Source organism: Anastrepha ludens, chromosome 6 (genome assembly GCF_028408465.1).
Source record: "Anastrepha ludens isolate Willacy chromosome 6, idAnaLude1.1, whole genome shotgun sequence".
Lineage (NCBI taxonomy): Eukaryota > Metazoa > Arthropoda > Insecta > Diptera > Tephritidae > Anastrepha > Anastrepha ludens.
Window position 1 is genome coordinate 105,059,552 of NC_071502.1, and position 10,738 is coordinate 105,070,289.

The 10,738-nt window shown below is 37.0% G+C and overlaps 4 protein-coding genes across 4 annotated transcripts; 2 read left to right on the forward strand and 2 right to left on the reverse strand.

The window, feature by feature from the left end:
- Positions 1–1,608: 1,608 nt before the first annotated feature.
- LOC128867212 (uncharacterized) lies at positions 1,609–2,138 on the reverse strand. Its single transcript, XM_054108312.1, has 3 exons — positions 2,051–2,138; positions 1,837–1,993; positions 1,609–1,781 (listed from the first exon to the last, which is right to left on the reverse strand). Exons 1-3 carry the CDS (start codon positions 2,136–2,138, stop codon positions 1,664–1,666), a joined length of 363 nt encoding a protein of 120 aa, XP_053964287.1. The 3' UTR covers positions 1,609–1,663.
- Positions 2,139–2,529: 391 nt separating this feature from the next.
- On the forward strand, positions 2,530–4,523 carry LOC128867585 (rRNA N6-adenosine-methyltransferase ZCCHC4). Its single transcript, XM_054108951.1, has 4 exons — positions 2,530–3,142; positions 3,197–3,438; positions 3,506–3,709; positions 3,770–4,523. The coding sequence occupies exons 1-4, from the start codon at positions 2,876–2,878 to the stop codon at positions 4,521–4,523; spliced, it is 1,467 nt and encodes a 488-aa protein (XP_053964926.1). The 5' UTR covers positions 2,530–2,875.
- A 23-nt stretch (positions 4,524–4,546) lies between these two features.
- Positions 4,547–5,389, reverse strand: LOC128867586 (TP53-regulated inhibitor of apoptosis 1-like). The gene is made up of 2 exons (XM_054108953.1): positions 5,114–5,389; positions 4,547–5,039 (listed from the first exon to the last, which is right to left on the reverse strand). Exons 1-2 carry the CDS (start codon positions 5,258–5,260, stop codon positions 4,935–4,937), a joined length of 252 nt encoding a protein of 83 aa, XP_053964928.1. The 5' UTR covers positions 5,261–5,389; the 3' UTR covers positions 4,547–4,934.
- Positions 5,390–7,712: 2,323 nt separating this feature from the next.
- On the forward strand, positions 7,713–9,417 carry LOC128866014 (complement component 1 Q subcomponent-binding protein, mitochondrial). Its single transcript, XM_054106466.1, has 5 exons — positions 7,713–8,062; positions 8,238–8,388; positions 8,459–8,652; positions 8,716–8,804; positions 8,915–9,417. The coding sequence occupies exons 1-5, from the start codon at positions 7,825–7,827 to the stop codon at positions 9,062–9,064; spliced, it is 822 nt and encodes a 273-aa protein (XP_053962441.1). The 5' UTR covers positions 7,713–7,824; the 3' UTR covers positions 9,065–9,417.
- The last annotated feature ends 1,321 nt before the right edge of the window (positions 9,418–10,738 follow it).

Sequence of the window (10,738 nt, forward strand, 5' to 3'; positions counted from 1 at the left end):
TACGTGTACGATAATTATAATTTTACACACACACATACTCGTATGTACGTAGATGCGAAATGTCGCGTCGACGATTTCGTTTTATATCTAAAATAGTGTTTAGTGTATCACCTTTAAAGAAAACAAAAAAGTTGTGATAGATCTAAAAAAATTGTTTTTCAACATGCTAATTGTATTCGATCGATTTTACGATTTTGTAATGGATTAAACGAAAAACACGAGCACGTTGTCGGTGGGGTCTTCCTAAAGTTTTTAAAGCCAAGCGAAAACCGTAAAACGATCCCGATTTGCTCGTTGTTGGAAGTGAACATTTTTCATTTTAAATTGGAATAAATAAAGTGCTTTTTTAAATAAATAACTAATTGTTTTTATTAATGAATTAATAAGTATGTTGGAACAGCATAGAACACTGTAAAAAATTGTACGATGGGCTGTTGGGTTAACTTCTTTTTCTAATCTGAATCAAAGTCATTTCTGTAGGGTCGAGCGGACTACCAAGCGACCAAGTAAGGCAAGGTATTTGGAAGCTGTTACAATTCTATGGAAGTCAAAGAAAATTTATAAGTAAACGATTCAAGTATTTAATATTGAATGAAGAAATTATAAATTATTTTCCGACTAATTTAAAGAACTTGAAATGGTTGTAAATAATGAAATATATTAATCAGTAGAGCAACAGGTAACAAATTATTAGTATTGCGTATTTACAACAGAAGGCTTCAGGTGTTAATGAATTGAATATCAATAATCGATTAAACAAGAAATGGAGCTGATAGATTAACAGGTTTAGCAACCCGAAACCAAATTGGGAATGTAACTTCGGCTGTTATGACCATAGGCAGCAATGAAGAAATATGAGTGAGTTTTGCGTTAATTTTTGCTTAATTTTACCAATACAATCTCTGTTTTATCGTAAACAAACCGCCGTCATAATGCAGGTGACGCCAGCAAATCAGCTGATTTATTCAAAATTATTGAGAGGCGGTAAACGGTCTGATGTCTGCATTCTGTACATCGTGATAAGGTAGCATATTCGGAGGGCAAAGAAAAAAGTAAATTTCTGGTCGTGACGTCACACCGTTGACACTTCTGCATTATGTATATCGCGACAGGATCACACATTCAGGCGAGAAATAAAAAAGTAAATTTCTAGCCGTGACGTCACGCTTTTGATACCAAGTTCGCTGTTGTGAAATGTCACAGTGGAAGAAAACAAAAAAAAGCTGTCATGGAGTGCGTTTATTAATGGTAAAATACATAAGTAAAATTGGCTGAAAATTAACAAAAACAATTTGTGAAATAAAATTTTCATGAGAGAAAATGGTTTAATGGTTTCTCGGACTAACTAAACGGCGGAAAATATGAAAGCAGAGCGAAATGCAAAAAAAAAACGAAGCGTTTCCAAAGCGCTTTGCCACCCCCACTTTTTGCTCAAATTCGATTACAAATACACGGTTGGCCGATTACGTGATCTTTAGTTAATGCTGAAAACAGTGAAGCCCGCACGGAATTTCCTTACCGCAATCCCTTACTTTAGTTATGCACAAAACTATTTCCCGTAGATAACAGCTGTTTTAGTTGGTTACATACATACAAACAATATTTACAAAATACATCGGTGACAAAATGGATGAAGAAGACATCGAAATTTGCGACTTATTTCTTAATTTATTTCAACTATATATTTTATATAAAAAATACAAGGACCAAAAAAAGTGCAGAAGGTATAAAGTTCGGCCATTAAATAGGAATTGGGGCACAAGTGGTTATCAAATCCAATTCTTTAAAAAAACATTATTAGTTATCGCTTTATAAAAATATTCCAACTATACTTACGGTCGAGGAATAACATGCGGCCTTACAAATGGCATGCTTTCAATCAGATACCACGGCCTCTGGTATTCTGCTCCACTGCCTGATGGTGCTTCTGATTTTCTGGCTTCTCTGCCATACCGATCGCGAAGAGCTAACCACCTCCGTCTGCATACCTCACCTTTAAAATAACTTTGTTATGAAATTTGAAATACTAGTAAATATAGCTCCCACTCACCACTCGACGGTTTCCTTCCCTGGAACTTATATAGAGGATTGCTCTTGTCTTGTACTAGCGATACAAGATGCTCGTCGTTCAGCGCCATTTCCGTGTTTAATATGTTTGTACACAAATTTATGAATATATATAAATATGCATCTGCTTGTATCGACACAATGTTGCCATTGATATTTTTGCTTACACACTTTTTCACACATCCGCGTTATCAGTTACAATTTTACATTGTTTAATAAACCAAAGCCAAAAACCAACAAATGCAAATAGTTCATTTATCTATAATTAACATTATTCAACAGTATTTTTAAGCTATTTTAACAAAAATTATCATTTTTCTAAGTTTATTTTGTAAATGATTTCGAAATGTACTGCTTGGCAGCACTGTGTGGTGAGAGAGCAATCAGCTGGGTCGGAATTACGGAATTTTTTTAATAATCGTGAAATAAAATCTACGGTACTACGATACGGAAGGAAGGAACTTTTCATTTACATGGGGTTCTCATTAGTTTGATCGAAAAAGCTGAGTCGGAATTGCGTATACGGGCTTCACTGTTTTCAGCATAAGTTCATAACTGACTGAACAGCTGCTTAGCTGTCATTCGTCAAGAAATAAGCAAAGCGCGTTTCTTGAGTTTGGATATAAATAAGAATGCAAATACAGGGATAAAACTTAGTGAGGCGTGGAATTGTCTCGAAATGGCTAAATAATTATCAATCTGCGTTAGCAGAAATAAGAGAATAATCTTAAATCAAATAGATAAACAAGAAGTAAATTCAAAAAGCAAGGGGAAATCAAAGTAAATATCAAATACCTACATTTAAGGCATGGAAAACTACAAGTTACAAATCATCTACCCCGATGCGCAGAATGATCAGCCGCATCCACATTGCCCACATGGACCAACGCTGTTGTTTCAAACGCCAGCCCAAGCTGTGGGCAATCAAATCGCTGCCTATTATGCTTGTGCAGCGCATCGCGATAAGCGTTTATGCAACTATCATTTGCCGGTTGAACAAGTAACACCTCAAAAATTGGCAAAACGTTATGAGTTGGACGGTATCATAGACCTTTATAGACAGCATCGCCGCAAGGTAAGTAACTGTACTTTGCTTTGTATTTGTTGAAATCTAACTTAGTTTCTATAGTTATTGTCGGTTTCTAAAGGTGGCGCGTGTCACTACTGTCTTCGCTGCAATTTGCCATTGCTACCTGACGAGCTGTCGAGGCATACGGGACATGAGATGGTTTGGAATCTATCCGCGGAATTGCTTCGCGACCCAACACTATTTCTACGACCACTTGACGACGATAAAGTACAAGCACAGTATTTCTTTGATATTAAGGCGTTAAGTTTTTTTGCTACTTGTTTTCATAATTTAGGCATAAAGTGAGTGCTATTTGTTGATAAAGTTGGTTCATTATACTTCAATCTAATGCCATTTTCCAAACTACAGCAAGGTTGTGTGCATGGGTGCCCCGCGTTTGCATGCGTATATACGCAATGAATGTACCGAAATGCGTAGTTTCCTACTGGATTTTGATCATCGCATGTTCTACTTTTATGACGATGATAATTTCGCGTGGTATAACATGTGTAACAACCACTTCTTCGACCAAGCACAGCGTAAGCAGTTTAAGAAATTTTTAAAGTGCGAACCGTAAGTCCATTAACAAGCTTTACTTTCATTTATTTTACTTATTTTCTAATTTTCCATTAGTGACGAGAAATTATTAATATTCACTGATCCTCCGTTTGGCTGCCGTACTGAACCTCTAGCCGCCACTTTACGCCGGCTTACCAGTCTCTTCTGCACCTTAAATCACCTGCCATACCAACCTCTGCCAATATTTTGGATTTTTCCGTATTTTTCCGAACATTATATACAACAAGAAATGCCACACATGCGCATGTGTGACTACAAAGTTAACTATACCAACCACGTCTCATTCAAAGATGTCGGTGTTGGAAGCCGTAAGCTAGGCTCACCGGTACGTGCTTTCACCAATGTGCCGTTGGAGCTGTTACGCTTGCCCGTTAAAGAGGAATATAAATACTGTGCCTTATGTCAGCTTTACACTGCTTTAGAAAACCGCCATTGTGACAAGTGCGCTTGCTGCCCATCGAAGAACGGTAGCACTTATCGTCATTGTGAGCTTTGTGGGTGCTGTGTCAAGTCCAAATATTTGCATTGCAAAAATTGTAGGCGTTGCACGCAGTCCGAAGAACATGAGTGCCAAATGTATCAAGCCAATCAGCATTGTTGGATCTGTTTGCAGAAGGGACATACAGAATTCAGTTGTGCCGAGTGGAGTAAACATTGTCGACGTAAACATATTGTTGACACTTGTGAGAAGGTGATCACCTGCTTATTGTGCAAACGAAAAGGACACAATGAGCGCAGTTGTGCGCATCGGAGCAAATATCTTGACGAGGTCACATTTATGGGCGTGACTGAAGTAACATTCAAATAATACAAATGACGAAAGAAAAAATGTTCTTAACAAAATGCTGCATTTATATGTTTAACAACAAAAAGTAACTTTATTTAATACTTAATTTTAAATCTCTAATGAGTACCACATAAATGAATTGTACGATTATTCACTAAGTAAAAGAGAAGAGTTTCTGCTACTTTTTGTTAAGTGAACTCAGATACACTCGTCTACAATGACCCAAGAATATTCTCGTTTTTGTTCGTCGAAGGTGATCGTCACTGTATAGACAAATTAAAGGTTTGATTATAAAGAATTTTCACGCTTGTGCGATTTCTTTTTTGAAGGTTGCTCCTCGTAACCAGCCAAAGAGACTGGTATCCCGTTGACAGCCGACGCATGTCCTGTTGGTGTTGTAGTTGTGGTGTACATATCATTATTCAATAACGGTCAACTTTTTGTATGATCAGGCTTTTGCTGTTCCTGTTGAGGCTCGCTGGTGGTAATTTCCGATTCGATATCGCGAAGTTCTATATTTTGTTCACGCATGGCTCGCTGTAAATATATGTACATATGTATGTATAAATTTGAAGTTTTATTATCACTTATACATATTGATAAACACTAACCTTTACACAATCTTGATATACTTTGAAGATTGGTGCACACAGCGAATCATTGTGACGTCCCTTTAGAAAATGTTCAGTAAACCAAGAGTTGAAGCAAGCGTCATACTGTTTCTTCAACTCCGTACAATCATCTCCTAAGCTATTCATGGTAACAACTTTTGCTAATGTGGATGATTTTATATCCGTTAAATAGACGCAATCACATCAGTTTGCGTGTGTAAAACACGAGAAAACGAATGTCAAATTGAAGCCAATTGGGAAATACGAATCAGATGGTCGTACTAAAAGCAGGACTGCCAAGTCTACAAATCAATAATTGAGACCTTCACCATGGTACTACTTTGGTCAATGAAACTTTATATTTGAAGTTTAAAGATTAAGTGAAGAGCTTTGTAATAAATTTTACATCAAATATATTTATTTACATATCAGCTATTCGTTTGGCTTCTCCGGTCATTTCGATTGATATGCATAATAATAGTGGCATCACCCTTTGTGTGGGAATTAGCTCAAGCGAGTGGTGGGAATCTATCGATAGTTTTCGCCACATTTGAAAAGACTATCAATTATGTATGTAGTTTGCACAGCAATACAAATTATTAAATTTTTTTAAAGATATATCTTCATACTAATGGCAGCCGTCATAGCCGAATGGGTTGGTGCGTGACTACCATTCGGAATTCACAGAGAAAACGTAGGTTCAAATCTCGGCGAAACACCAAAATTAAAGAAAAATATTTTTCTAATAGCGGTCGCCCCTCGGCAGGCAATGGCAAATCTCCGAGTGTATTTCTGGCATGAAAAACTCCTCATAAAAATATCTGCCGTTCGGAGTCGGTTTGAAACTGTATTCTCTTCGTTAATTAGTTTTTTCACATTATTCAAATTTTTATATTCCAAATATTTTTCCTTAATTTTTATTTAAAATATGTCTTCTTCTTGATTTGCGCGATAAACTCTTAAGCGATTTCTTTCTCGTACTAACCGGTAGCAGTTGGAAATGCCAACTGAGGCCACCTAATCCTTCCAACACTTTCCTCTTCCTCTGCTACCACCAGCTGGTACCGCGTCGAATACTTTCAGAGCCGGACTATGTCTATGTCGTTGTAAAGCTCATACAACTCATTGTTCTATCGCCTGCGTTACTAGTCGTTGCTAACGTGCAAAGGTCCAAAAATCTTACGCAGAATCTGTCTCTGACACACTCCAAGGGACGTCTTATCCAATGTTGTCATCGCCCTAGCTTCTGAGCCATACGATAGTACGGGCATGTTGAGAGTCCTATAAAGTGTTAATTTAGTTCATCTAGAAAGGACAATTCTACTTAATTTTCTACTTAGTTCAAAGTAGCACTTGTTGGCAGAGTATTGCTCATCATCACAAATTCCTAGAGCTACAATGTGGAAAACAGGGCCGCAACGAATTGTTTCTGTTCAAGTCTGTTTGGGCCAATCGCTTTATTCCAGCAGCGTGGCGCGGGTTTCTGACTCCAGCAATCGTCTTCATATGCTCGCTGGCCTTCCTCGCCTGTGGCTTCCTTGGGGGTTCCAGTCAATTGCTGCCCTTATTATTATACACTTTGAAATTCATACATAATATAAAATTAGGCAATCTACCTGGATATCTAAGTAATAGAATGATATACAACAGTGAAATTCACAATTACCAAACAAGGAACAGAAATAATTTTCACGTCCCAATAGCCAGAAATGAATTGGACAGGAGGAGCTTATACTGTAGAGGAGTTAGAGCATATAATGAATTACCTGTACACTTAAAAAACTGTGAGAGTCCAGAAATATTTAAGAAACTTTTATATGAGTATTCTAAGCTTTCCATAGCATTTAGATAGTTAGAAATATATAATTGAAATTTATTGTGCCAATAATACCCACCTTATATACTTGAAGTTTGTTCAGTATATACTTTATATCTTTTAGTAGTTTTAATGTAATTTTGCCAATATTATCTAGGTCTAAAGACCGTAATAAATAAATAAATAAATAAATTATGTCGCCAAAAGAAAGCATACTAGTAAAAGTTTGCGAGTAAATTGGCGATGTTATAAACAATTCGTAACTAGATGGAGGAAAATAGACTTAACTTTAATTTTCTGTCCAAGCATTCGTACCGTTAGGCATTTTGAAATTTGTTTTAAAATCACGTCTACGTTCTGGCCAAGGCGAATCGATTAAAGGGGGTATCGGTAAATCAGCTGATTTATTTTGTTTTTTTCGCCGTGTTCATGCGGCTATCATCCTAGAGTGAAACAAGGCAGGTTCATTCTTTGTTTTCTATTTTGCTTTTTGACAATCAAACGTACAAAATACTGTTGTTAGTCTAGTGCCATCACCTTTAATGAATGTGCCTTGGTTCTGGCACAATCAGCACATACGGCATCACCAACACCGAAAAAACTAAAATTAAACAAAATTTATTATTTTCACATAAAGAATATTTGGAAAGGAATTACATAAATGCGAATGTTTCTTCAAATATTCTACAGAAAGGATAAATGCAAAGTAAGTTTCGATAGTTTTTAACCATCGATAGTATTGGAAACTTATATATCGATAGTACCGTCGATAGTTTGTACCGCTAGTTCAAGCAAAACAAGTTCTAACATTTGTCGCTGGCTAATGTGCGCTGATTAAATTGACTGTGGTGATTGCCTTTTTCAGTGAATTTTTTACAGAGCAACTTAAAACAAAATGAGTAATTTAACAAAATCTGTGCTTCGTTACGGTAACATTCTGATTGCCGCCAACTCTTCGAATGCATTGAAAAATGTCTTTGGTAAACGTGACTTCACCCGAACACTTTGGCACTTGTGCAAAAACCCCGATGCTTCTGGAGCAGCGGGTGTAACCAGTACTGTCCTGAATGTACACAAGCCTAGCCTGAGCTGCAGCTGCGGTTGCGGAGGTGCCAAACACATGCACAGCAAAGGTAAATGTGTGGTTGAAACAAGTTTGATTAGCACTACCGGCTGAAATGATATTTGTTACATAACCTCCAAAAAAACGTGATCAAACGATTACACCATGGTGTAATAATATTTTTGGCACACCATGCCTTCTTGAATGACAACAATTTTGCATTGCTTGTTTTCTTCTTTCTACAGGTGAACGTGAGCTTGTGGAATTCCTTACAGAAGAAATTTTGGCCGAGCGAAAATCGCAAAAGGTCAAGACAATACCCACCACTTTGGATGGATTTAGCGTGAAGCTTGAGGGCGCCGACGTGGAGTTGACTAAGCAAACTGAAAAGGAGAAGTAAGTGAAAAACGAGTAATGCTTCCGAAATGAATTATAAGTCAATTCTTAATGCAATTTTATTCTACAGAATCGTCATTAATTTCAATGTCAACCACACCGTAGATACTGAAGATGAGCCTGAATTGAATCCCAATGCTGAGAAGGCCGAAATCGGTGAGATGCGCAGTAAACCACGTTTTGAAGTAGATATCATTAAGGGCAATACAACACTCTCATTCACGTGCTCTTTCTTAGAGGGCACACCACAAGAGGGTGAATACAGTAAGTGGCTGTTGAAATTATATAATAAAACTTTAGATAATATATAATATCTTATATTTGTAGATGATATTTTTGGCATCGATGAAATGAGCATTTTCCAAGGTGAATGGAATGATAAAGTTTATGCCGTGGCCGGTGATGTGCTTGATGGTGTAAGTAAATGTGTTTATAAACGAAATTTAAAATTTCTATTTAATGTCCTTATTTAAAAAAAGCACATACTTTTTATAAAATATGGATCACCTCTTTATCTTTTTTGCAGTACCTTTATGACTTGCTCATGAATCTCCTGGAAGAGAAGGGAATTAGCAATGAATTTGCTGAAAAATTGTCCGATTTGGCCACCGGATTCGAGCACAGTTCATACATTGCATTGTTGGAAAGCCTCTCGAAATTTACCACCGGCAAGTAAACATTGCCACCACAACACTATTTCCTTCAAGGCTTTGTTTGTAGAGCGTTTTCTTATCATTTCGTAAAAACCTAAGCGACACATTTAATTTACGTTTAATGTTTAAGGATTAATAACAGGCGTAACAAACCATATTTAATTTTTTGGAGACAACGTTTTCGTGTTATTATGTAAGCTTTATCAGAACGATGGTGCATGAATGCCAATTATTCATTGTGGCTTAAAAAGCATATTTTAAGTACTGTTGAACTGTCTTACTATTATCAAAATGGTAAATCAATATTTTTAATACAAAAACAATGCTATTAAAATTGAATTTGATTTGGCTGCCAAATTGGTTAGATCCAATAGTACCTCAGCATTTTTTGATTTACATACAAAAATCAAGAATAAAATAAATTTAAGGGAAAATGAACTAAAAATGGTAATTTAATTTACAAAACATTTCGCGTTCTCACGATAGTTGTTTCTACGTTACCGGAATCACCCGAATTTATATCCGGCCAAGGACTGTCACTCCAGCAGCACTCCACGTACATGTTTATGCTGCTACAACAACAAAAGATTCTGATCAGATTAGATTTCACTACAGAAGAACGGGAAGGCGTCTTTGTTGTTGTAAAATTCTGGGAAAGGATACGTTTTACGAACGAAACTAAAATTATTATGATTGATCCTGAAGGAAGACGTTTGTTCATTGTGAAAAAAGTCATAAGTTCAATCCCCGCTATACAACAAAGACCTTAAAACAGGGTAAGGGTAATTTGAAAGTTTGGGGAAAATTTTCCTGGAATGGAGTTGGCGCAATAGTGAGGGTGAGGGTAAATGGCAATATGGATAAGTTTGCTTCTCTTGATAATCTCAAAAATTCGAATCCATGCCCCTAAACTGGTTGTCCATGCATGATAACGACCACAAGTATACAGTAAAAGGGGTGAAAAATTGGCTTTCCAAAGAAAAAATTGCAGTTCTGGTTTGGGCAGCACAAAGCCCCGACCTTAACCCCATTCTGATTCTGTGGAAGCTTATGGTTGGGTAGGTTAGTCTGGTTGCTTGTTCAACACAAAACACTCGGTGGCCCTAAGGCCCATTGGATAACTGTATTTGTTTTCCTTCCCCTAATAGAGTTGTTTAAACCACTTAGATCTTTTTAAGAAGGTTACTCGCCCCTCCAGTGAGACATTTTGCAAATTTCCCAGATCCTTAAAGAAATAATCGCCAAGATATTTGGCACGGCTTCTTTGAAATGCAGGAAATTCACAGAGTAGGTGTTGTACTGACTCAAATTCTTCTTCATCTTTACAGCTCCTGCAGAAGTCATTGTGAGGTACACCCAAACTACGGCTAAGGTGCGCCAATAGTGTAGTTACCCGTTATGAAACGTGTGAGGACACTGGTAGTTGATCTGTTGAATCCAAGCAGACATTTTGTCCTTTTATCATTTGTCAAAAATATGGTTTGATAGAGTCACTCTTATTTGGTAATTTGTTTTAAAAGTTTGCCAACCCAACCATTGCTAGCGCGGAAGCCTCCAGGCTTTTCCTGTAATGTAATAACTTGCCTTTTAGCGTATCGTGAGTTTTTGGCACTTTGACCCGCACACCAACGTCTTTTTCATGTCTTTTACCTGGACCGAATTCAGATCGCGTAACAAACTTTTTTATGGACCGCTCA

What these genes read in the sequence shown, in the direction of transcription:
- LOC128867212 (XM_054108312.1), bottom strand. Translation starts at nt 2,138, where the DNA reads ATGGCGCTGAACGACGAGCATCTTGTATCGCTAGTACAAGACAAGAGC. An exon ending in GGGAAGGAAACCGTCGAGTG is followed by an intron (nt 1,994 to 2,050) that starts GTGAGTGGGAGC and finishes GTTATTTTAAAG; the next exon opens with GTGAGGTATGCAGACGGAGG. An exon ending in CCGCATGTTATTCCTCGACC is followed by an intron (nt 1,782 to 1,836) that starts GTAAGTATAGTT and finishes GTTTTTTTAAAG; the next exon opens with AATTGGATTTGATAACCACT.
- LOC128867585 (XM_054108951.1), top strand. Translation starts at nt 2,876, where the DNA reads ATGGAAAACTACAAGTTACAAATCATCTACCCCGATGCGCAGAATGAT. An exon ending in ATAGACAGCATCGCCGCAAG is followed by an intron (nt 3,143 to 3,196) that starts GTAAGTAACTGT and finishes TAGTTTCTATAG; the next exon opens with TTATTGTCGGTTTCTAAAGG. An exon ending in AAATTTTTAAAGTGCGAACC is followed by an intron (nt 3,710 to 3,769) that starts GTAAGTCCATTA and finishes ATTTTCCATTAG; the next exon opens with TGACGAGAAATTATTAATAT.
- LOC128867586 (XM_054108953.1), bottom strand. Translation starts at nt 5,260, where the DNA reads ATGAATAGCTTAGGAGATGATTGTACGGAGTTGAAGAAACAGTATGAC. An exon ending in TATATCAAGATTGTGTAAAG is followed by an intron (nt 5,040 to 5,113) that starts GTTAGTGTTTAT and finishes ATATATTTACAG; the next exon opens with CGAGCCATGCGTGAACAAAA.
- LOC128866014 (XM_054106466.1), top strand. Translation starts at nt 7,825, where the DNA reads ATGAGTAATTTAACAAAATCTGTGCTTCGTTACGGTAACATTCTGATT. An exon ending in AAGCAAACTGAAAAGGAGAA is followed by an intron (nt 8,389 to 8,458) that starts GTAAGTGAAAAA and finishes TTTATTCTACAG; the next exon opens with AATCGTCATTAATTTCAATG. An exon ending in ACCACAAGAGGGTGAATACA is followed by an intron (nt 8,653 to 8,715) that starts GTAAGTGGCTGT and finishes TTATATTTGTAG; the next exon opens with ATGATATTTTTGGCATCGAT.